This window comes from Oncorhynchus masou, chromosome 30 (assembly GCF_036934945.1).
Source record: "Oncorhynchus masou masou isolate Uvic2021 chromosome 30, UVic_Omas_1.1, whole genome shotgun sequence".
Classification (NCBI taxonomy): Eukaryota; Metazoa; Chordata; class Actinopteri; order Salmoniformes; family Salmonidae; genus Oncorhynchus; species Oncorhynchus masou.
The window spans coordinates 7,292,163-7,315,703 of NC_088241.1; the positions used below are offsets into that span (position 1 = coordinate 7,292,163).

At 40.2% G+C, this 23,541-nt stretch overlaps 1 protein-coding gene across 1 annotated transcript in view; it reads left to right on the forward strand.

Annotated features, from left to right (window-relative positions):
* LOC135521945 (zinc finger protein 574-like) overlaps positions 1 to 23,541 on the forward strand; it is a 42,076-nt gene that overhangs the window by 11,463 nt on the left and 7,072 nt on the right. The window contains exon 9 of the mRNA XM_064947767.1: positions 5,108 to 5,256. Within this exon, the coding sequence (XP_064803839.1) occupies positions 5,108 to 5,256 (149 nt within the window). The remainder of the gene's footprint in view (positions 1 to 5,107; positions 5,257 to 23,541) is intronic.

The window sequence follows — 23,541 nt, forward strand, 5'->3', positions numbered from 1 at the left end:
CTGATAAGCACTGGACGAGAAAGAGAGACCAGTGCCTGTATCCATAAAGCGTCTGAGTAGGAGTGCTGATCTAGGATCAGTTTAGCCTTTTAGATCATAATGAATTAGATTATAAGGACAGTAGTGATTATGTTATACTGAGGCAGAGATTGTCGAGCGTAGATCTTTTGGAGCATGCCGTTGCATGGTTTGCTAACTATCTGTCTGATAGAACTCAGTGCACTCAATTCGATTGGCTCGTGTCTGTTAAATTGTCTGTATGTAATGGTGTACCCCAGGGCTCTGTACTTGGTCCCCACTTATTCACTATTTTATATAAATAATTTAGACAAAAATGTGCAAAATGCACAACTTCACTTTTATGCTGATGATATTGTTATTTATTGTCATCTCACAAAAAAGCTTTCCAGAACATGAAAACTGCTTTTTATACTGTTCAACGTACCTTGTGTCAATTGAAGAATATCCTCAATACTGACATAACTAAACTAATGTTGTTTTCTAAAGCAAGAATTATTACTACCTATTACTACCTGTCAGGGCAATGAGATTAAGACTGTAACCTCATAAATATCTTTGAATTTCATTTCATTTCAGGCCTGTTTTTTTTTTTTTTGAAGCCAGAAGGAGGCTAGTATCAGCTACATTTATGCCTTTACTAGACTATGGGGATATTTTATATATGAATGCTTCGGCTCAGTGTTTGAGATCAACTGACAACTATTTGGCCCATGGAGCATTGAGATTTATTTTAAACTGCAAAACCCTTTCTCACCACTGCACTTTATATACCAGGGTTGGCTGGCCTTCTCTAGGCACTCGTAGGCTCAGTCACTGGTATACTTTTATTTACAAAGCCATTTTGAGTTTACTACCATTTTATTTGGGCATTTTTATTGTTCAGAAATGTGGTGAGTACTCTCCGTTCGCAGGACTTTATTCCAAATGTCCAAACTGAATTTGGTAAAAGGGTTTTATGTACTTTGCGCCATTGGGTTGGAATGCCTTACAAAATACTTTTAAACTGGAAGAACTTGTCCCTATTGGTGTTTTTAAATTATTGCTGAAGGATTTTGAGGCTGATTCCCTGACCTTTCAATGTTTTTAATTTACTGTTTTATGATTTTTTTTTTACTTGATTATCTGTAGTTTTTCATGTTGTCTGTCTGGAATTGTGTAATGACTTGGTGCTGCCTATCTTGGCCAGGATGCTCTTGAAAAAGAGATTTAAAATCTCAATGAGCCCTTGCTGGTTAAATAAAGGTTAAATAAAATGAATCATATGTAATGTGCACTAGTGTATGTGTGGGCCGTGAACTAGTGAAGCTGCTAATCATGGAGCTGATTTCCATGTTAAGTATGCAGAGGTAATCCCTGCGCCTTAGTAGTAATTAGTGGTTTAATGGTTCACCAAACCAATGCAGTTTTGGGGTCACCATTCGGTTTCGATACAGAAGGAAAATGAGATGCCATTCACAATGTTCCTTGCATTGTCTATTGTTATGTTGGGCCTCAAGTTTCCACTCAGATGCTGCGTTTTGAGGTGGGACTTTACCAGATGTGAAGTCGTAAATACCTGTTGGATGCGTTCATGTGAGTTGAACTCGTTCAGAAACATGGATTGGCTAATGGCCAACAAGCTGTGTCAACCATAAAGTAGAGCTATAATGCTCAGGATGATAGACCAGTGTCCCACTAGTAATTACCTGTTTGAGTGCCGTTCAAGTGGATTATTCCCAGTGGTATGTCACTTCCCACTTGGTTATGAACACACCGTATGTAATAAAGAGGTCGTGTCTGTAGTACCGTACATCTCCCACTCCGGGGTAATGTGATGGGCTGTCACTATAAGCGCAGCACGGTGCATTTGCCAATTCTTTGAAAACTTCGGCTTTGGTTTGCCTATATAGAGCGGGTTACTACCTGTTTTCTGAAATGGGTGGAACAGCGAAGTTCGTAACGTGACTTGAGCACTTTCACAAGGTGCTAAAAAGACTTATTCTAAACCACCAGGAATGGGCACATATCCCCTGCTATAAACCAGGCTGTAAAAAGTATAAACCATTGCCTACCTATCGCTCTTGTAATTTATTTGGCCCGGTCAGAATCAGCTACTTGAATGCGGAGGGAAGACGATGTTGTGTAGTTTCTTTGCGTTTCCATCTTACTCTGGTATACTGGGGCCCACTAATGTTGCCGTAAATGTGTCAACATATTTGAAGTGTTGTTAGCTACATAGGCTATTCTTGTTGAGCGTGGCGACTTAGTGTTACCGTTTTATCCACAACTCTATCCATCACCCCTGTAATCTACTGGGAAGCCTAAATGTTCCCAAACTGGGGGATTTAAAAGATGAACGGGTATTCGCCAATTCTGGTCTATCGAATCGACCGCACCAATTAATGGGTCAAAATATCTGCTGATCTTAATTGGGTCTGGCGTCAAGGCAACATGGCTGCCGTTGACAGCATCGGTGCAGTGGGGTCAGAGATAAGTGCAGTGGGGTCAGAGATAAGTGCACGTCGGAGAGAGAGAGAGATGTGATTGGTTGGAATTGATCCATTGATTATTAGTTAATGCTCTGTTGATGGAGACGATCCTTATTAAATGTTTCAACGGAGGGCTCCTCAGTGGGGACTGGTGAACGCTCCAGCCGGGAGGGAGGATTCCGCTGGGTTGGAGTTGCCGTGGTAACTGTCGATGCCGGTGGCTAAGATGGGGAAACATCAAACCTCAGCACCTTCTCTCGTTTTCTCTCCTCTTCTTTTGCTCATTTAGCTTCACGGAAGCAGACAGAGAGAGCCTGAGTGTGTTCACCAATATCCAGACTGTCAACAGTAGTGCATGTGTCTGTCTGTGTGTCTATAAATAAGTTACCTTAAGCCACATACTGTAACCTATACTGAGGGATGACAATACAGATAGAATACCCTCTAACCCAGTGTGTGTTTTGGTGGGTAGGGACTAGAGGTCGACCGATTAATCTGAATGGCCGATTAATTAGGGCCGATTTCAAGTTTTCATAACAATCGGAAATCGGTATTTTTGGATCGGTGTATATATATATATATATGTATACACATTCTTATTTTCAATGACAACCTAGGAACGGTGGGTTAACTGCCTTGTTCAGGGGCTGAACGACAGATTTTTACCTTGTCAGCTCAGGGATTCAGTCGTGCAACCTTACGGTTAACTAGTCCAACACTCTAACCACCTGCCCACGAGGAGCCTGCCTGTTACGCGAATGCAGTAAGAAGCCAAGGTAAGTTGCTAGCTAGCATTAAACTTATCTCATAAAAAACAATCAATCAATCATAATCACTAGTTATAACTACACATGGTTGATGATATCACTAGTTTATCTAGCGTGTCCCGCGTTGCATATAACCGATGCGGTGAAGGACGGTTGTTGCTCCAACGTGTACCTAACCATAAACATCAATGCCTTTCTTAAAATCAATACACAGAAGTATATATTTTTAAAACTGCATATTTAGCTAAAAGAAAGGTTAGCAGACAATATTAACCAGGTGAAATTGTGTCACTTGCGTTCATTCCACGCAGAGTCAGGGTATATGCAACAGTTTGGGCCGCCTGGCTCATTGCGAACTAATTTGCCAGAATTTTACGTAATTATGACATAACATTGACGGTTGTGCAATGTAACAGCAATATTTAGATTTATGGATGCCACCCATTAGATTAAATACGGAACGTTTCCGTATTTCACTGAAAGAATAAACGTTTTGTTTTCGAAATGATAGTTTCCGGATTTGACCATATTAATGACCTAAGGCTCGTATTTCTGTATGTTATGTTATAATTAAGTCTGATTTGATAGAGCAGTCTGACTGAGTGATGGTAGGCACCAGTAGGCTCGTAAGCATTAATTCAAACATCAATTTAGTGCGTTTTGCCAGCAGCTCTTCACAATGCTTCAAGCATTATGCTGTTTATGACTTCAAGCCTATCAACTCCAGAGATTATGCTGGTGTAACCGATGTGAAATGGCTAGCTAGTTAGCGGGGTGCACGCTAATAGCGTTACAAACGTCACTCGCTCTGAGACTTGGAGTAGTTGTTCCCCTTGCTCTGCAGGGTAGCCTAGTGGTTAGAGCATTGGGCTAGTAACCAGAAGGTTGCAAGTTCAAATCCCCGAGCTGACAAGAATCTGTCGTTCTGCCCCTGAACAGGCAGTTAACCCACTGTTCCTAGGCCGTCATTGAAAATAAGAATTTGTTCTTAACTGACTTGCCTAATTAAATAAAGGTAAAATAAAATAAAAATGGGTAACGCTGCTTCGAGGGTGGCTGTTGTCGATGTGTTCCTGGTTCGAGCCCAGGTAGCGGCGAGGAGAGGGATGGAAGCTATACTGGTACACTGGCAATACTGAAGTGCCTATAAGAACATCCAATAGTCAAATGTATATGAACTTTATTTTATTTTTATTTCACCTTTATTTAACCAGGTAGGCTAGTTGAGAACAAGTTCTCATTTACAACTGTGACCTGGCCAAGATAAAGCAAATCGTATAGACAAATATTCCTATAATTCATATAATAACTGCAACCTAAAACTTCTTACCTGGGAATATTGAAGACTCATGTTAAAAGTTCTCATGTTCTGAGCAAGGATCTTAAAAACGTTAGCTTTCTTCCATGGCACATATTGCACTTTTACTTTCTTCTCCAACACTTTGTTTTTGCATTATTTAAACCAAATTGAACATGTTTCATTATTTATTTGAGGCTAAATTGATTGTATTGATGTATTATATTAAGTTAAAATAAGTGTTCATTCTGTATTGTTGTAATTGTCATTATGACAAAGAAATAAAATTTTAAAAAATTGTCAGATTAATCGGTATCGGCTTTCTTTGGTCCTCCAATAATCGGTACCTGCGTTGAAAAATCATAATCGGTCGACCTCTAAGTCACAGGCCTCTCCTGTCCCGTCTAAATACACACTCAATCCATACATCCCTGTCCTTTCCATGTTTAGTGTATTTCAATTGATTTCATGTACAGTCTCGAAACACTATTTGGAATGTGATAAACACTAATTTAGTAAGTAATTAACTCTTCCTGCCCACCCCATCTCCCCAGATAAGGAGCCAGTGTTGTGCCCCCACTGTTCCTCCCAGTTCTTGAACCAGTCAGTGTTGGACATCCATCTGCAGCGCTGTACCAGCTCAGAGGAGGACAAGACTGTGGGCCGTGGCCGGGGACAGGGACGGGGACGCTCCATGGGACAGGTACACTGGCCACCTACTCTATACTAGTTATTCCTTATATAAATGGCTACTGTAATAGTATGATACCTTATACGCATGTCTACTGTAATAGTAGAATACCTTGTAAACTCAGCAAAAAAAGAAACGTCCCTTTTCAGGACCCTGTCTTTCAAAGATAATTCGTAAAAATCCAAATAACTTCACAGATCTTCATTGTAAAGGGTTTAAACACTGTTTGCCATGCTTGTTCAATGAACCATAACAAATTTATGAACGTGCATGCACCTGTAGAATGGTCATTAAGACACTAACAGCTTAAAGACGTTAGACAATGAAGGTCACAGTTTGAAAACTTAGGACACTAAAGAGGCCTTTCTACTGACTCTGAAAAACACCAAAAGAAAGATACCCAGGGTCCCTGCTGATCTGTGTGAACGTGCCTTAGGCATGCTGCAAGGAGGCATGAAGACTGCAGATGTGGCCAAGGCAATAAATTGCAATGTCTGTACTGTGAGACGCCTAAGACAGTGCTACAGGACGGACAGCCGATTGTCCTCACAGTGGCAGAGCACTTGTAACAACATCTGCACAGGATCGGTACATCCGAACATCACACCTGCGGGACAGGTACAGGATGGCAACCGCAACTGCCCGAGTTACACCAGGAACACACAATCCATCCATCAGTGCTCAGACTGTCCGCAATAGGCTGAGAGAGGCTGGACTGAGGGCTTGTATGCCTGTTGTAAGGCAGGTCCTCACCAGACATCACCGGCAATAACGTCACCTATGGGCACAAACCCACCGTGGCTGGACCAGACAGGACTGGCAAAAACTGATCTTCACTGACGAGTCGTGTTTTTTTCTCACTAGGGGGGATGGTCGGATTCGAGTTTATCATCGAAGGAATGAGCGTTACATCGAGGCCTGTATTCCGGAGCTGGATCGATTTGGAGGTGGAGGGTCCGTCATGGTCTGGGGCAGTGTGTCACAGCATCATCGGACTGAGCTTGTTGTCATTGCAGGCAGTCTCAACGCTGTGCGTTACAGGGAAGACATCCTCCTTGCTCATATGGTACCCTTCCTTCAGGCTCATCCTGACATGACCCTCCAGCATGACAATGCCACCAGCCATACTGCTCATTCTGTGTGTGATTTTCTGCAAGACAGGAATGTCAGTGTTCTGCCATGGTCAGCGAAGAGCCCAGATCTCAATATCATTGCGCACGTCTGGGACCTGTTGGAACGGAGGGTTGAGGGTGAGGGCGAGGGCCATTCCCCCCAGAAATGTCCAGGAACTTGCAGGTGCCTTGGTGGAAGAGTGGGGTAACATCTCACAGCAAGAACTGGCAAATCTAGTGCAGTTCATGAAGAGGAGATGCAGTGCAGTACTTAATGTCATTGACTGTTACTTTTGATTTTGAACTCTACTTTGTTCATGGACACATTATTCCATTTCTGTTAGACACATGTCTGTGGAACTTGTTCAGTTTATGTCTCAGTTGTTGAATCTTGTTATGTTCATACAAATATTTACACATGTTAAGTTTGCTGAAAATCAACGCAGTTGATAGTGAGAGGATGTTTCTTTTCTTGCTGAGTTTATATATGGCTACTGTAATAGTATGACACCATATATATATATATATATATGGGTCAGTCATGGTGTGGGGTGGCATTTCTTTGGGGGGCCGCACAGCCCTCCATGTGCTCGCCAGATGTAGCCTGACTGCCATTAGGTACCGAGATGAGATCCTCAGACCCCTTATGAGACCATATGCTGGTGCGGTTGGCCCTGGGTTTCTCCTAATGCAAGACAATGCTAGACCTCATGTGGCTGGAGTGTGTCAGCAGTTCCTGCAAGAGGAAGGCATTGATGCTATGGACTGGATCGGTACATAGCCCGCCCATTCCCCAGACCTGAATCCAATTGAGCACATCTGGGACATCATGTCTCGCTCCATCCACCAACGCCACGTTGCACCACAGACTGTCCAGGAGTTGGCGGATGCTTTCGTCCAGGTCTGGGAAGAGATCCCTCGGGAGACCATCCGCCACCTCATCAGGAGCATGCCCAGGTGTTGTAGGGAGGTCATACAGGCACATGGAGGCCAACTAGTAGTTAACTAGTGATTATGTGAAGATTGTTTTTTATAAGATACAAGTTTGATGCTCGCTAGCAACTTACCTTGGCTCCTTGCTGCACTCGTGTAACAGGTGGTCAGCCTGCCATGCAGTCTCCTCGTGGAATGCAATGTAATCGGCCATAATCGGCGTCCAAAAATGCCGATTTACCTATTGTTATGAAAACTTGAAATCAGCCCTAATTAATCGGCCATGCTGATTTTAATCGGTCGACCTCTAATATATATGGCTACTGTAATAGTAGGATCCTACTCTACACTAGTTGTACCTTACATGGCTACTGTAATAGTATCATAGATTTAGCCGGTGGTAACTTGTAGAATGGACACCGGCTGGAATGTGGTTTTAACCTGTCAGCATTCAGGATAAGACAGACCCGTTGTATAATTAAGCAATAAGGCCCGAGGGGGTGTGGTATATGGCCAATATACCATTGCTAAGGGCTGTTCTTAGGCACGACGCAACGCAATATATCACAAACCCCCGAGGTGCCTTATTGCTATTATAAACTGGTTACCAATGTAATTAGAGCAGTAAAAATAAATGTTTTGTACAACCCTCTGATATACCACGGCTGTAAGCCAATCAGCATTCAGGGCTTGAACCACCCAGTTTATAATACCTTTTATAAACTGGGTGGTTCGAGCCCTGAATGCTAATTGGCTGACAGCTCTGGTATATCAGACCGTATGACAAAACATTTATTTTTACTGTTCTAATTATGTTGGTAACCAGTTTATAATAACAATAAGGCACCTCTGGGGTTTGTGGTATATGGCCAATATACCACGGCTAAGGGCTGTATCCAGGCACTCCGCGATGCGTCGTGCATCGCGAACAGCCCTTAGCTATGGTGTATTGGCCGTTTGCCACACCCCTTCGTGCCTTATTGCTTAAATATACATGGCTACTGTAATAGTAGGATCTGACTCTTAACTAGTTATACCTTTTATAGTGCCTTCAGAAAGTATTCACACCCCTTGACTTTTCGCACATTTAGCTTTAAAATATATTACATTTGACATTTTTTGTCACTGGCCTACACTCAATACCCATATTAACAAATTTATTACAAATGAAAAGCTGAAATGTCTTGAGTCAATAAGTATTCAACCCCTAAATAAGTTCAGGTGTAAGAACTTGCTTAACAAGTTACATAAGTTGCAAGGACTTCTCTGTAAGGTCCCTCAGTCGAGCAGTACATTTCAAACACAAATTCAACCACAAATACCAGAGAGGTTTACCAATGCATTGCAAAGAATTTGTAGATGGGGAAAAATGGGGGAAAAAGCAACACTGAATATCCCTTTGAGCATAGTGAAGTTATTAATTACACTTAGGATGGTGTATCAATTGGGGCGGCAGGTAGCCTGGTGGTTAGGCAGTTGGGCCAGGAACCCAAAAGGTTGCTGGATCGAATCCCCGAGCTGACAAGGTAAAAATCTGTCGTTCTGCCCTTGAACAAGGCAGTTAACCCACGGTTCCACGGTAGGCCGTCATTGTAAATAAGAATTTGTTCAGGTGTCTTTCCGAACTCAGTTGCCAGAGAGGAAGAAAATTGCTCAGGGATTTCACCATGAGTTCAATTGTGACTTTCAAACAGTTACAGAGTTTAATGGCTGTGATATGAGAACTGAGGATGGATTAACAACATTTTATTTACTCTACAATGCCAACCTAATTGACAGAGTGAAAAGAAGGGCCCCTGTACATAATAAAAATATTCCAAAACATGCATCTTGTTTGCAACAAGGCAGTAAAGTAATACTAAAAACAATGTGGCAAAACAATTCACTTTTTGTCCTGAAAACTACGTTTTATGTTTGGGGCAAATCCAATGCAACACATTACTGAGTACCACTCTCCATATTTTAAAGCATAGTGGTGGCTGCATCATGTTATGGTTTTCATTGTAATCTTAATGACTGGGGAGTTTTTCAGAATAAAAAAAATAAACGGGATATACTGTAGCAAAGCACAGGCAAAATCCTAGTGGAAAACCTGGTTCATTCTAGGGATGGGCATTTAAACTTTTTTTTTACTGTTCAAGTACGAGTACTCCAGTAAATGTGTGCGTTTTATCAATATGCCAACAGTGAGCAACAAGGCCTATTTTATCATAACCATTACATATAACAAATCCAAATTGCTAAATTGCCATATGTGTGTGTGTATATGTATATATGCATATATATAATGTAGCTAAAAACAAACATAACAAAAAAATATCCTGTAACTCCTAACTGCCACAATATGTCACAATAGGAATGATTTTCCTTGTAAAGGTGAAAACAGACATGCTAAACTACTGGCCACCTACTGTTGCCCCTCATGGTTGTGCTACTCTCCTCTTTGCGTTCACTTTATATATATATATGTATACACACACACACACACACACACACACACACACACACACACACACACACACACACACACACACACACAGTTGAAGTCAGAAGTTTACATACACTGAGGTTGGAGTCATTAAAACTCCTTTTTTCAACCACTCCACAAATTTCTTTTTAAAAAACTATAGATTTGGCAAGTCGGTTAGGACATCTACTTTGTGCAATTGTTTTCCGACAATTGTTTACAGACAGATTACTTCACTTATAATTCACAGTATTACAATTCCAGTGGGTCAGACGTTTACATACACTAAGTTGACTGCCTTCAAACAGCTTGGAAAATTCCAGAAAATTATGTCATGGCTTTAGAAGCTTCTGATGGGCTAATTGACGTCATTTCGGTCAATTGGAGGTGTACCTGTGGATGTATTTCAAGGCCAACCTTCCTTTTCTCCAGTTGGGAAAGGGCAGTGTGGAGTGCGATTAAGTTTGTGTCGTCTGTGGGGTGGTATGTGAATTGGAGTGGGTCTAGGGTATCCGGTAGGATGCTGTTGATTTGAGCCATGACCAGCCTTTTTAAAGCACATTATGGCTACCGACGTGAGTCCTATGGGGCAGTAATCGTTTAGGCAGGTTACCTTCACTTACTTGGACACAAGGACTATGGTGGTCTGCTTGAAACATGTAGGTATTGCAGACTCAGTCAGGGAGTGGTTGAAAATGTCAGTGAAGACACTTGCCAGTTGGTCCGCGCATGCTTTGAGTACATGCCCTGGTCGTCCATCTGGCCCTGTGGCTTTGTGAATGTTGATCTGTTTAAAGGTCTTGCACACATCTGCTACCGAGAGCATTATCACACAGTCGTCCAGAACAGCTGGTGCTCTCATGCATGCTTCAGTGTTGGTTGCCTCGAAGCGAGCATAGAAGGCATTTAGCTTGTCTGGTATCTCGCGTCACTGGGCAGCTCGCGGCTGCGTTTCCCTTTGTAGTCCATAATAGTTTTCAAGCCCTGCCAATGAAAGCTCTTACAATATTCGATGATGACATTTCAACACCAAGTCAGAAAATTAGGTAACGTTATGAGGGGGAAAGGGACCAAATTATTAGGGTGAGCCACATGGGATACCAACAGCTAATTACACAGCATACACTTAGTATTACTTTCTTAGCTACAGTATACATATTTCCCAGGTATAATATATATATATATATATATATATTACAGCAGCATGCAAGAGATTTTTGGACTCTTGTCCAAGTGCTGTGCTCACTTGAATAGGAAGGTGGCGTGGCGATCCTTCTTGTGGGCAAGTTTTGTCATGAAACTTTGTCATCAAAGTCTGGCATTCTCTGGATTAATGGAGTATTTAGTGTAGATCGTTGACAAAAAAATTGCAATTATATCCATTTTAATTCCACTTTGTAACACAACAAAATGTGGAAAGAGTAGAGGGGTGTGAATATGTGAAGGCACTGTATAGACATAGATACTGTAATAGTAGGATCTTACTCTACACTAGTTATACCTTATAGACATGGATACTGTAATAGTAGAATCTTACTCTGCAGATATCTGTACCTTATAGATACTGTAATAGTAGAATCTTACTCTACACTAGTTATACCTTATATAAATGGATACTGTAATAGTAGAATCTTACTCTACACTAGTTATACCTTATAGACATGGATACTGTAATAGTAGAATCTTACTCTGCAGATACTGTACCTTATAGACATGGATACTGTAATAGTAGGACCTTACTCTACACTAGTTATACCTTATAGACATGGATACTGTAATAGTATAATCTTACTCTGCAGATATCTGTACCTTATAGATACTGAAATAGTAGAATCTTACTCTACACTAGTTATACCTTATAGATATGGATACTGTAATGGTAGAAACTTACTCTACAGATAATGTACCTTATAGACATGGATACTGTAATAGTAGGACCTTACTCTACACTAGTTATACCTTATAGACATGGATACTGTAATAGTAGAATCTTACTCTGCAGATACTGTACCTTATAGACATGGATACTGTAATAGTAGAATCTTACTCTACACTAGTTATACCTTATAGACATGGATACTGTAATAGTAGAATCTTACTCTGCATATATCTGTACCTTATAGATAATGTAATAGTAGAATCTTACTCTACACTAGTTATACCTTATAGATATGGATACTGTAATAGTAGAAATTTACTCTACAGATACTGTACCTTATAGACATGGATACTGTAATAGTAGAATCTTACTCTACACTAGTTATACCTTATAGATATGGATACTGTAATGGTAGAAACTTACTCTACAGATAATGTACCTTATAGACATGGATACTGTAATAGTAGAATCTTACTCTGCAGATACTGTACCTTATAGACATGGATACTGTAATAGTAGAATCTTACTCTACACTAGTTATACCTTATAGACATGGATACTGTAATAGTAGAATCTTACTCTACACTAGTTATACCTTATAGACATGGATACTGTAATAGTAGAATCTTACTCTGCATATATCTGTACCTTATAGATAATGTAATAGTAGAATCTTACTCTACACTAGTTATACCTTATAGATATGGATACTGTAATAGTAGAAATTTACTCTACAGATACTGTACCTTATAGACATGGATACTGTAATAGTAGAATCTTACTCTACACTAGTTATACCTTATAGACATGGATACTGTAATAGTAGAATCTTACTCTACAGACACTTTACCTTATAGACCTAGATTATAATTATACCTACCAATTATACCTACCTCATCTCCATACCGTTTTTATTTATTTACTTTTCTGCTCTTTTGCACATCAATATCTCTACCTGTACATGACCATCTGATCATTTATCACTCCAGTTTTAATCTGCTAAATTGTAATTATTTGCCTACCTCCTCTTGCCTTTTGCACACAATGTATATAGACTCCCCTTTTTTTCTACTGTGTTTTTGACTTATTAATTGTTTACTCAATGTGTAACTCTGTGTTGTCTGTTCACACTGCTATGCTTTATCTTGGCCAGGTCGCAGTTGCAAATGAGAACTTGTTCTCAACTAGCCTACCTGGTTAAATAAAGGTGGAAAAAAAAGATACTGTAATAGTAGAATCTTAATCTACGCTAGTTATACCTTATATAAATAGATACTGTAATAGTATAATCTTACTCTACAGATACTGTACCTTATAGACATAGATACTGTAATAGTAGGATCTTACTCTACACTAGTTATACCTTATAGTCATAGATACTGTTATAGTAGAATCTTACTCTACCCTAGTTATACCTTATAGACATGAATATTGTAATAGTAGAATCTTACTCTACAGATACTGTACCTTATAGACATGGATACTGTAATAGTAGAATCTTACTCTGCAGATACTGTCCTTATAGACATAGATACTGTAATAGTAGAATCTTACTCTACAGATACTGTACCTTATAGACATGGATATTGTAATAGTAGAATCTTACTCTACAGATACTGTACATTATAGACCTAGATACTGTAATAGTAGAATCTTACTCTACACTAGTTATACCTAATAGATACTGTAATAGTAGGATCTTACTCTACAGATACTGTACCTTATAGACCTAGATACTGTAATAGTAGAATCTTACTCTGCAGATACTGTCCTTATAGACATGGATACTGTAATAGTAGAATCTTACTCTACAGATACTGTACCTTATAGACCTAGATACTGTAATAGTAGGATCTTACTCTATACTAGTTATACCTTATAGTCCTAGATACTGTAATAGTAGAATTATACTCTACACTAGTTATACCTTCTAGAAATAGATACTGTAATAGTAGGATCTTACTCTACAGATACTGTACCTTATAGACATGGATACTGTAATAGTAGAATCTTACTCTACAGATACTGTACCTTATAGACATGGATGCTGTAATAGTAGAATCTTACTCTACAGATACTGTACCTTATAAACATGGATACTGTAATAGTAGAATCTTACTCTGCAGATATCTGTACCTTATAGATACTGTAATAGTAGAATCTTACTCTACACTAGTTATACCTTATAGACATGGATACTGTAATAGTAGAATCTTACTCTACAGATACTGTACCTTATAGACATAGATACTGTAATAGTATAATCTTACTGTACAGATACTGTACCTTATAGACATGGATACTGTAATAGTAGAATCTTACTCTACAGATACTGTACCTTATAGACATGGATACTGTAATAGTAGAATCTTACTCTACAGATACTGTACCTTCTAGACATGGATACTGAAATAGTAGAATCTTACTCTACAGATACTGTACCTTATAGACATAGATACTGTAATAGTATAATCTTACTGTACATTAGTTATACCTTATAGAAATAGATACTGTAATAGTAGAATCTTACTCTACAGATACTGTACCTTATAGAAATAGATACTGTAATAGTAGGATCTTACTCTACAGATACTGTACCTTATCGACATGGATGCTGTAATAGTAGAATCTTACTCTACAGATACTGTACCTTATACATTTACATTTAAGTCATTTAGCAGACGCTCTTATCCAGAGCGACTTACAAATTGGTGAATTCACCTTCTGACATCCAGTGGAACAGCCACTTTACAATAGTGCATCTAAATCATTAAGGGGGAGGGGGGGGGTGAGAAGGATTACTTATCCTATCCTAGGTATTCCTTGAAGAGGTGGGGTTTCAGGTGTCTCCGGAAGGTGGTGATTGACTCCGCTGTCCTGGCGTCGTGAGGGAGTTTGTTCCACCATTGGGGGCCAGAGCAGCGAACAGTTTTGACTGGGCTGAGCGGGAACTGTACTTCCTCAGTGGTAGGGAGGCGAGCAGGCCAGAGGTGGATGAACGCAGTGCCCTTGTTTGGGTGTAGGGCCTGATCAGAGCCTGGAGGTACTGCGGTGCCGTTCCCCTCACAGCTCCGTAGGCAAGCACCATGGTCTTGTAGCGGATGCGAGCTTCAACTGGAAGCCAGTGGAGAGAGCGGAGGAGCGGGGTGACGTGAGAGAACTTGGGAAGGTTGAACACCAGACGGGCTGCGGCGTTCTGGATGAGTTGTAGGGGTTTGATGGCGCAGGCAGGGAGCCCAGCCAACAGCGAGTTGCAGTAATCCAGACGGGAGATGACAAGTGCCTGGATTAGGACCTGCGCCGCTTCCTGTGTGAGGCAGGGGCGTACTCTGCGGATGTTGTAGAGCATGAACCTACAGGAACGGGCCACCGCCTTGATGTTAGTTGAGAACGACAGGGTGTTGTCCAGGATCACGCCAAGGTTCTTAGCGCTCTGGGAGGAGGAAACAATGGAGTTGTCAACCGTGATGGCGAGATCATGGAACGGGCAGTCCTTCCCCGGGAGGAAGAGCAGCTCCGTCTTGCCGAGGTTCAGCTTGAGGTGGTGATCCGTCATCCATACTGATATGTCTGCCAGACATGCAGAGATGCGATTCGCCACCTGGTCATCAGAAGGGGGAAAGGAGAAGATTAATTGTGTGTCGTCTGCATAGCAATGATAGGAGAGACCATGTGAGGTTATGACAGAGCCAAGTGACTTGGTGTATAGCGAGAATAGGAGAGGGCCTAGAACAGAGCCCTGGGGGACACCAGTGGTGAGAGCGCGTGGCGAGGAGACAGATTCTCGCCACGCCACCTGGTAGGAGCGACCTGTCAGGTAGGACGCAATCCAAGCGTGGGCCGCGCCGGAGATGCCCAACTCGGAGAGGGTGGAGAGGAGGATCTGATGGTTCACAGTGTCGAAGGCAGCCGATAGGTCTAGAAGGATGAGAGCAGAGGAGAGAGAGTTAGCTTTAGCAGTGCGGAGCGCCTCCGTGATACAGAGAAGAGCAGTCTCAGTTGAATGACTAGTCTTGAAACCTGACTGATTTGGATCAAGAAGGTCATTCTGAGAGAGATAGCGGGAGAGCTGGCCAAGGACGGCACGTTCAAGAGTTTTGGAGAGAAAAGAAAGAAGGGATACTGGTCTGTAGTTGTTGACATCGGAGGGATCGAGTGTAGGTTTTTTCAGAAGGGGTGCAACTCTCGCTCTCTTGAAGACGGAAGGGACGTAGCCAGCGGTCAGGGATGAGTTGATGAGCGAGGTGAGGTAAGGGAGAAGGTCTCCGGAAATGGTCTGGAGAAGAGAGGAGGGGATAGGGTCAAGCAGGCAGGTTGTTGGGCGGCCGGCCGTCACAAGAAGCGAGATTTCATCTGGAGAGAGAGGGGAGAAAGAGGTCAGAGCACAGGGTAGGGCAGTGTGAGCAGAACCAGCGGTGTCGTTTGACTTAGCAAACGAGGATCGGATGTCGTCGACCTTCTTTTCAAAATGGTTGACGAAGTCATCTGCAGAGAGGGAGGAGGGGGGGGGAGGGGGAGGAGGAGGAGGATTCAGGAGGGAGGGGAAGGTGGCAAAGAGCTTCCTAGGGTTAGAGGCAGATGCTTGGAATTTAGAGTGGAAGAAAGTGGCTTTAGCAGCAGAGACAGAGGAGGAAAATGTAGAGAGGAGGGAGTGAAAGGATGCCAGGTCCGCAGGGAGGCGAGTTTTCCTCCATTTCCGCTCGGCTGCCCGGAGCACTGTTCTGTGAGCTCGCAGTGAGTCGTCGAGCCACGGAGCGGGAGGGGAGGATCGAGCCGGCCTGGAGGATAGGGGACATAGAGAGTCAAAGGATGCAGAAAGGGAAGAGAGGAGGGTTGAGGAGGCAGAATCAGGAGATAGGTTGGAGAAGGTATGAGCAGAGGGAAGAGATGATAGGATGGACGAGGAGAGAGTAGCGGGGGAGAGAGAGCGAAGGTTGGGACGGCGCGATACCATCCGAGTAGGGGCAGTGTGGGAAGTGTTGGATGAGAGCGAGAGGGAAAAGGATACAAGGTAGTGGTCGGAGACTTGGAGGGGAGTTGCAATGAGGTTAGTGGAAGAACAGCATCTAGTAAAGATGAGGTCGAGCGTATTGCCTGCCTTGTGAGTAGGGGGGAAGGTGAGAGGGTGAGGTCAAAAGAGGAGAGGAGTGGAAAGAAGGAGGCAGAGAGGAATGAGTCAAAGGTAGACGTGGGGAGGTTAAAGTCGCCCAGGACTGTGAGAGGTGAGCCGTCCTCAGGAAAGGAGCTTATCAAGGCATCAAGCTCATTGATGAACCCTCCGAGGGAACCTGGAGGGCGATAAATGATAAGGATGTTAAGCTTGAAAGGGCTGGTAACTGTGACAGCATGGAATTCAAAGGAGGCGATAGACAGATGGGTAAGGGGAGAAAGAGAGAATGACCACTTGGGAGAGATGAGGATCCCGGTGCCACCACCCCGCTGACCAGAAGCTCTCGGGTGTGCGAGAACACGTGGGCGGACGAAGAGAGAGCAGTAGGAGTAGCAGTGTTGTCTGTGGTGATCCATGTTTCCGTCAGTGCCAAGAAGTCGAGGGACTGGAGGGAGGCATAGGCTGAGATGAACTCTGCCTTGTTGGCCGCAGATCGGCAGTTCCAGAGGCTACCGGAGACCTGGAACTCCACGTGGGTCGTGCGCGCTGGGACCACCAGATTAGGATGGCCGCGGCCACGCGGTGTGGAGCGTTTGTATGGTCTGTGCAGAGAGGAGAGAACAGGGATAGATAGACACATAGTTGACAGGCTACAGAAGAGGCTACGCTAATGCAAAGGAGATTGGAATGACAAGTGGACTACACTTATCGAATGTTCAGAACGTTAAGCTTACGTAGCAAGAATCTTATTGACTAAAATGATTGAAATGATACAGTACTGCTGGAGTAGGCTAGCTGGCAGTGGCTACGTTGTTGACACTACACTAATCAAGTCGTTCCGTCGAGTGTAATAGTTTCTACAGTGCTGCTATTCGGGGGCTAGCTGGCTAGCTAGCAGTGTTGATTACGTAACGTTACGTTAAAAGAACGACAATAGCTGGCTAGCTAACCTAGAAAATCGCTCCAGACTACACAATTGTCTTAGATACAAAGACGGCTAAGTAGCTAGCTAGCTAGCTACGATCAAACAAATCAAACCGTTGTACTGTAATGAAGTGAAATGAAAATGTGATACTACCTGTGGAGCGAGGCGGAATGTTGAACGGGTTGTTGAAGTTCAATTCGGAAGACGTTGGCTAGCTGTTGGCTAGCTAGCTAGCAGTGACTCCTACGTTAAGGACGACAAATAGCTGGCTAGCTAACCTCGGTAAATTAAGATAATCACTCTAAGTCTACACACTCTAAGCTACACAATTACCTTGGATACGAAGACAGCAAAGACAACTATGTAGCTAGCTAACACTACACTAATCGAGTCATTGAGTGTAATAGTTTCTACAGTGCTAGTGGACGTTAGCTAGCTGCTGTGCTAGTGGACGTTAGCTAGCTGCTGGGCAGAAAGCAGTGTAGACTACGTTAGGACGACAAAATACGATCAGCAAAGACAACTATGTAGCTAGCTAACACTACACTAATCGAGTCGTTGAGTGTAATAGTTTCTACAGTGCTAGTGGACGTTAGCTAGCTGCTGTGCTAGTGGACGTTAGCTAGCTGCTGGGCAGAAAGCAGTGTAGACTACGTTAGGACGACGAAATACGATAATTACGCAATTATCTTTGATACAAAGACGGCTATGTAGCTAGCTAAGAAGAAATTGCTAAGATTAGACAAATCAAACCGTTGTACTATAATGAAATGTAATGAAAAGTTATACTACCTGCGGACCGAAGTGTAGATGCGACCGCTCGCTCCAACCCGGAACCGGGTATAGTAGACCTAGATATAGACCTAGATAATAGACCTAGATACTGTAATAGTAGAATCTTACTCTGCAGATACTGTCCTTATAGACATGGATACTGTAATAGTAGAATCTTACTCTACAGATACTGTACCTTATAAACATGGATACTGTAATAGTGGAATCTTACTCTACAGATACTGTACCTTATAGACCTAGATACTGTAATAGTAGAATCTTACTCTACACTAGTTATACCTTATATAAATAGATACTGTAATAGTAGGATCTTACTCTACAGATACTGTACCTTATAGACCTAGATACTGTAATAGTAGGATCTTACTCTACACTAGTTATACCTTATAGTCATAGATACTGTAATAGTAGGATCTTACTCTACACTAGTTATACCTTATAGACATGGATACTGTAATAGTAGAATCTTACTCTACAGATACTGTACCTTATAGTCCTAGATACTGTAATAGTAGAATCTTACTCTACACTAGTTATACCTTCTAGAAATAGATACTGTAATAGTAGGATCTTACTCTACAGATACTGTACCTTATAGACATGGATACTGTAATAGTAGAATCTTACTCTACAGATACTGTACCTTATAGACATGGATGCTGTAATAGTAGAATCTTACTCTACAGATACTGTACCTTATAAACATGGATACTGTAATAGTAGAATCTTACTCTGCAGATATCTGTACCTTATAGATACTGTAATAGTAGAATCTTACTCTACACTAGTTATACCTTATAGACATGGATACTGTAATAGTAGAATCTTACTCTACACTAGTTATACCTTATAGACATGGATACTGTAATAGTAGAATCTTACTCTACAGATACTGTACCTTATAGACATGGATACTGTAATAGTAGAATCTTACTCTACAGATACTGTACCTTCTAGACATGGATACTGAAATAGTAGAATCTTACTCTACAGATACTGTACCTTATAGACATAGATACTGCAATAGTAGAATCTTACTCTACACTAGTTATACCTTATAGATACAGTAATAGTAGAATCTTACTCTACAGATACTGTACCTTATAGAAATAGATACTGTAATAGTAGGATCTTACTCTACAGATACTGTACCTTATAGACATGGATACTGTAATAGTAGAATCTTACTCTACAGATACTGTACCTTCTAGACATGGATACTGAAATAGTAGGATCTTACTCTACAGATACTGTACCTTATAGACCTAGATACTGTAATAGTAGGATCTTACTCTACACTAGTTATACCTTATAGTCCTAGATACTGTAATAGTAGAATCTTACTCTACACTAGTTATACCTTCTAGAAATAGATACTGTAATAGTAGGATCTTACTCTACACTAGTTATACCTTATAGATACTGTAATAGTAGGATCTTACTCTACAGATACTGTACCTTATAGACCTAGATACTGTAATAGTAGAATCTTACTCTACACTAGTTATACCTTATAGACATGGATACTGTAATAGTAGAATCTTACTCTACAGATACTGTACCTTATAGACATGGATACTGTAATAGTAGAATCTTACTCTGCAGATATCTGTTCCTTATAGATACTGTAATAGTAGAATCTTACTCTACACTAGTTATACCTTATAGACATGGATACTGTAATAGTAGGATCTTACTCTACAGATACTGTACCTTATAGACATAGTTACTGTAATAGTAGAATCTTACTCTACAGATACTGTACCTTATCGACATGGATGCTGTAATAGTAGAATCTTACTCTACAGATACTGTACCTTATAAACATGGATACTGTAATAGTAGAATCTTACTCTACAGATACTGTACCTTCTAGACATGGATACTGAAATAGTAGAATCTTACTCTACAGATACTGTACCTTATAGACATAGATACTGCAATAGTATAATCTTACTCTACACTAGTTATACCTTATAGATACAGTAATAGTAGAATCTTACTCTACAGATACTGTACCTTATAGAAATAGATACTGTAATAGTAGGATCTTACTCTACAGATACTGTACCTTATAAACATGGAGACTGTAATAGAAGAATCTTACTCTACAGATACTGTACCTTATAGACATGGATACTGTAATAGTAGAATCTTACTCTGCAGATATCTGTACCTTATAGATACTGTAATAGTAGAATCTTACTCTACACTAGTTATACCTTATATAAATAGATACTGTACCTTATAGACATGGATACTGTAATAGTAGAATCTTACTCTACACTAGTTATACCTTATAGAAATAGATACTGTAATAGTAGGATCTTACTCTACAGATACTGTACCTTATAGACATAGATACTGTAATAGTAGAATCTTACTCTACAGATACTGTACCTTATCGACATGGATGCTGTAATAGTAGAATCTTACTCTACAGATACTGTACCTTATAAACATGGATACTGTAATAGAAGAATCTTACTCTACAGATACTGTACCTTATAGACATGGATACTGTAATAGTAGAATCTTACTCTGCAGATATCTGTACCTTATAGATACTGTAATAGTAGAATCTTACTCTACACTAGTTATACCTTATATAAATAGATACTGTACCTTATAGACATGGATACTGTAATAGTAGAATCTTACTCTACAGATACTGTACCTTATAGACATGGATACTGTAATAGTAGAATCTTACTCTACACTAGTTATACCTTTTAGACATGGATACTGTAATAGTAGAATCTTACTCTACACTAGTTATACATTATAGACATAGATACTGTAATAGTAGAATCTTACTCTACACTAGTTATACCTTCTAGAAATAGATACTGTACCTTATAGACATGGATACTGTAATAGTAGAATCTTACTCTACAGATACTGTACCTAATAGACATGGATACTGAAATAGAAGAATCTTACTCTGCAGAAACTGTACTTTATAGACATGGATACTGTAATAGTAGGATCTTACTCTACAGATACTGTACCTTATAGACATAGATACTGTAATAGTAGAATCGTACTCTACACTAGTTATACCTTATATAAATAGATACTGTAATAGTAGGATCTTACTCTACAGATACTGTACCTTCTAGACATGGATACTGAAATAGTAGAATCTTACTTTACAGATACTGTACCTTCTAGACATGGATGCTGTAATAGGAGAATCTTACTTTACAGATACTGTACCTTATAGACATAGATACTGTAATAGTAGAATCTTACTCTACACTAGTTATACCTTATATAAATAGATACTGTATTAGTAGGATCTTACTCTACAGATACTGTACCTTCTAGACATGGATACTGAAATAGTAGAATCTTACTTTACAGATACTGTACCTTCTAGACATGGATGCTGTAATAGTAGAATCTTACTTTACAGATACTGTACCTTATAGACATAGATACTGTAATAGTAGAATCTTACTCTACAGATACTGTACCTTATAGACATGGATACTGTAATAGTAGGATCTTACTCTGCAGATATCTGTAATTATAGATACTGTAATAGTAGAATCTTACTCTACACTAGTTATACGTTATAGACATGGATGCTGTAATAGTAGAATCGTACTCTACAGATACTGTCCTTATAGACATGGATACTGTAATAGTAGGATCTTACTCTGCAGATACTGTACCTTATAAACATGGATACTGTAATAGTAGAATCTTACTCTGCAGATATCTGTACCTTATAGATACTGTAATAGTAGAATCTTACTCTACACTAGTTATACCTTATAGACATGGATACTGTAATAGTAGAATCTTACTCTACACTAGTTATACCTTATAGACATGGATACTGTAATAGTAGAATCTTACTCTACACTAGTTATACCTTATAGACATGGATACTGTAATAGTAGAATCTTACTCTACAGATACTGTACCTTATAGACATGGATACTGTAATAGTAGAATCTTACTCTACAGATACTGTACCTTCTAGACATGGATACTGAAATAGTAGAATCTTACTCTACAGATACTGTACCTTATAGACATAGATACTGCAATAGTAGAATCTTACTCTACACTAGTTATACCTTATAGATACAGTAATAGTAGAATCTTACTCTACAGATACTGTACCTTATAGAAATAGATACTGTAATAGTAGGATCTTACTCTACAGATACTGTACCTTATAGACATGGATACTGTAATAGTAGAATCTTACTCTACAGATACTGTACCTTCTAGACATGGATACTGAAATAGTAGGATCTTACTCTACACTAGTTATACCTTATAGATACAGTAATAGTAGAATCTTACTCTACAGATACTGTACCTTATAGACATAGATACTGCAATAGTAGAATCTTACTCTACACTAGTTATACCTTATAGATACAGTAATAGTAGAATCTTACTCTACAGATACTGTACCTTATAGACATGGATACTGTAATAGTAGAATCTTACTCTACAGATACTGTACCTTCTAGACATGGATACTGAAATAGTAGGATCTTACTCTACAGATACTGTACCTTATAGACCTAGATACTGTAATAGTAGGATCTTACTCTACACTAGTTATACCTTATAGTCATAGATACTGTAATAGTAGGATCTTACTCTACACTAGTTATACCTTATAGACATGGATACTGTAATAGTAGAATCTTACTCTACAGATACTGTACCTTATAGTCCTAGATACTGTAATAGTAGAATCTTACTCTACACTAGTTATACCTTCTAGAAATAGATACTGTAATAGTAGGATCTTACTCTACACTAGTTATACCTTATAGATACTGTAATAGTAGGATCTTACTCTACAGATACTGTACCTTATAGACCTAGATACTGTAATAGTAGAATCTTACTCTACACTAGTTATACCTTATAGACATGGATACTGTAATAGTAGAATCTTACTCTACAGATACTGTACCTTATAGACATGGATACTGTAATAGTAGAATCTTACTCTGCAGATATCTGTTCCTTATAGATACTGTAATAGTAGAATCTTACTCTACACTAGTTATACCTTATAGACATGGATACTGTAATAGT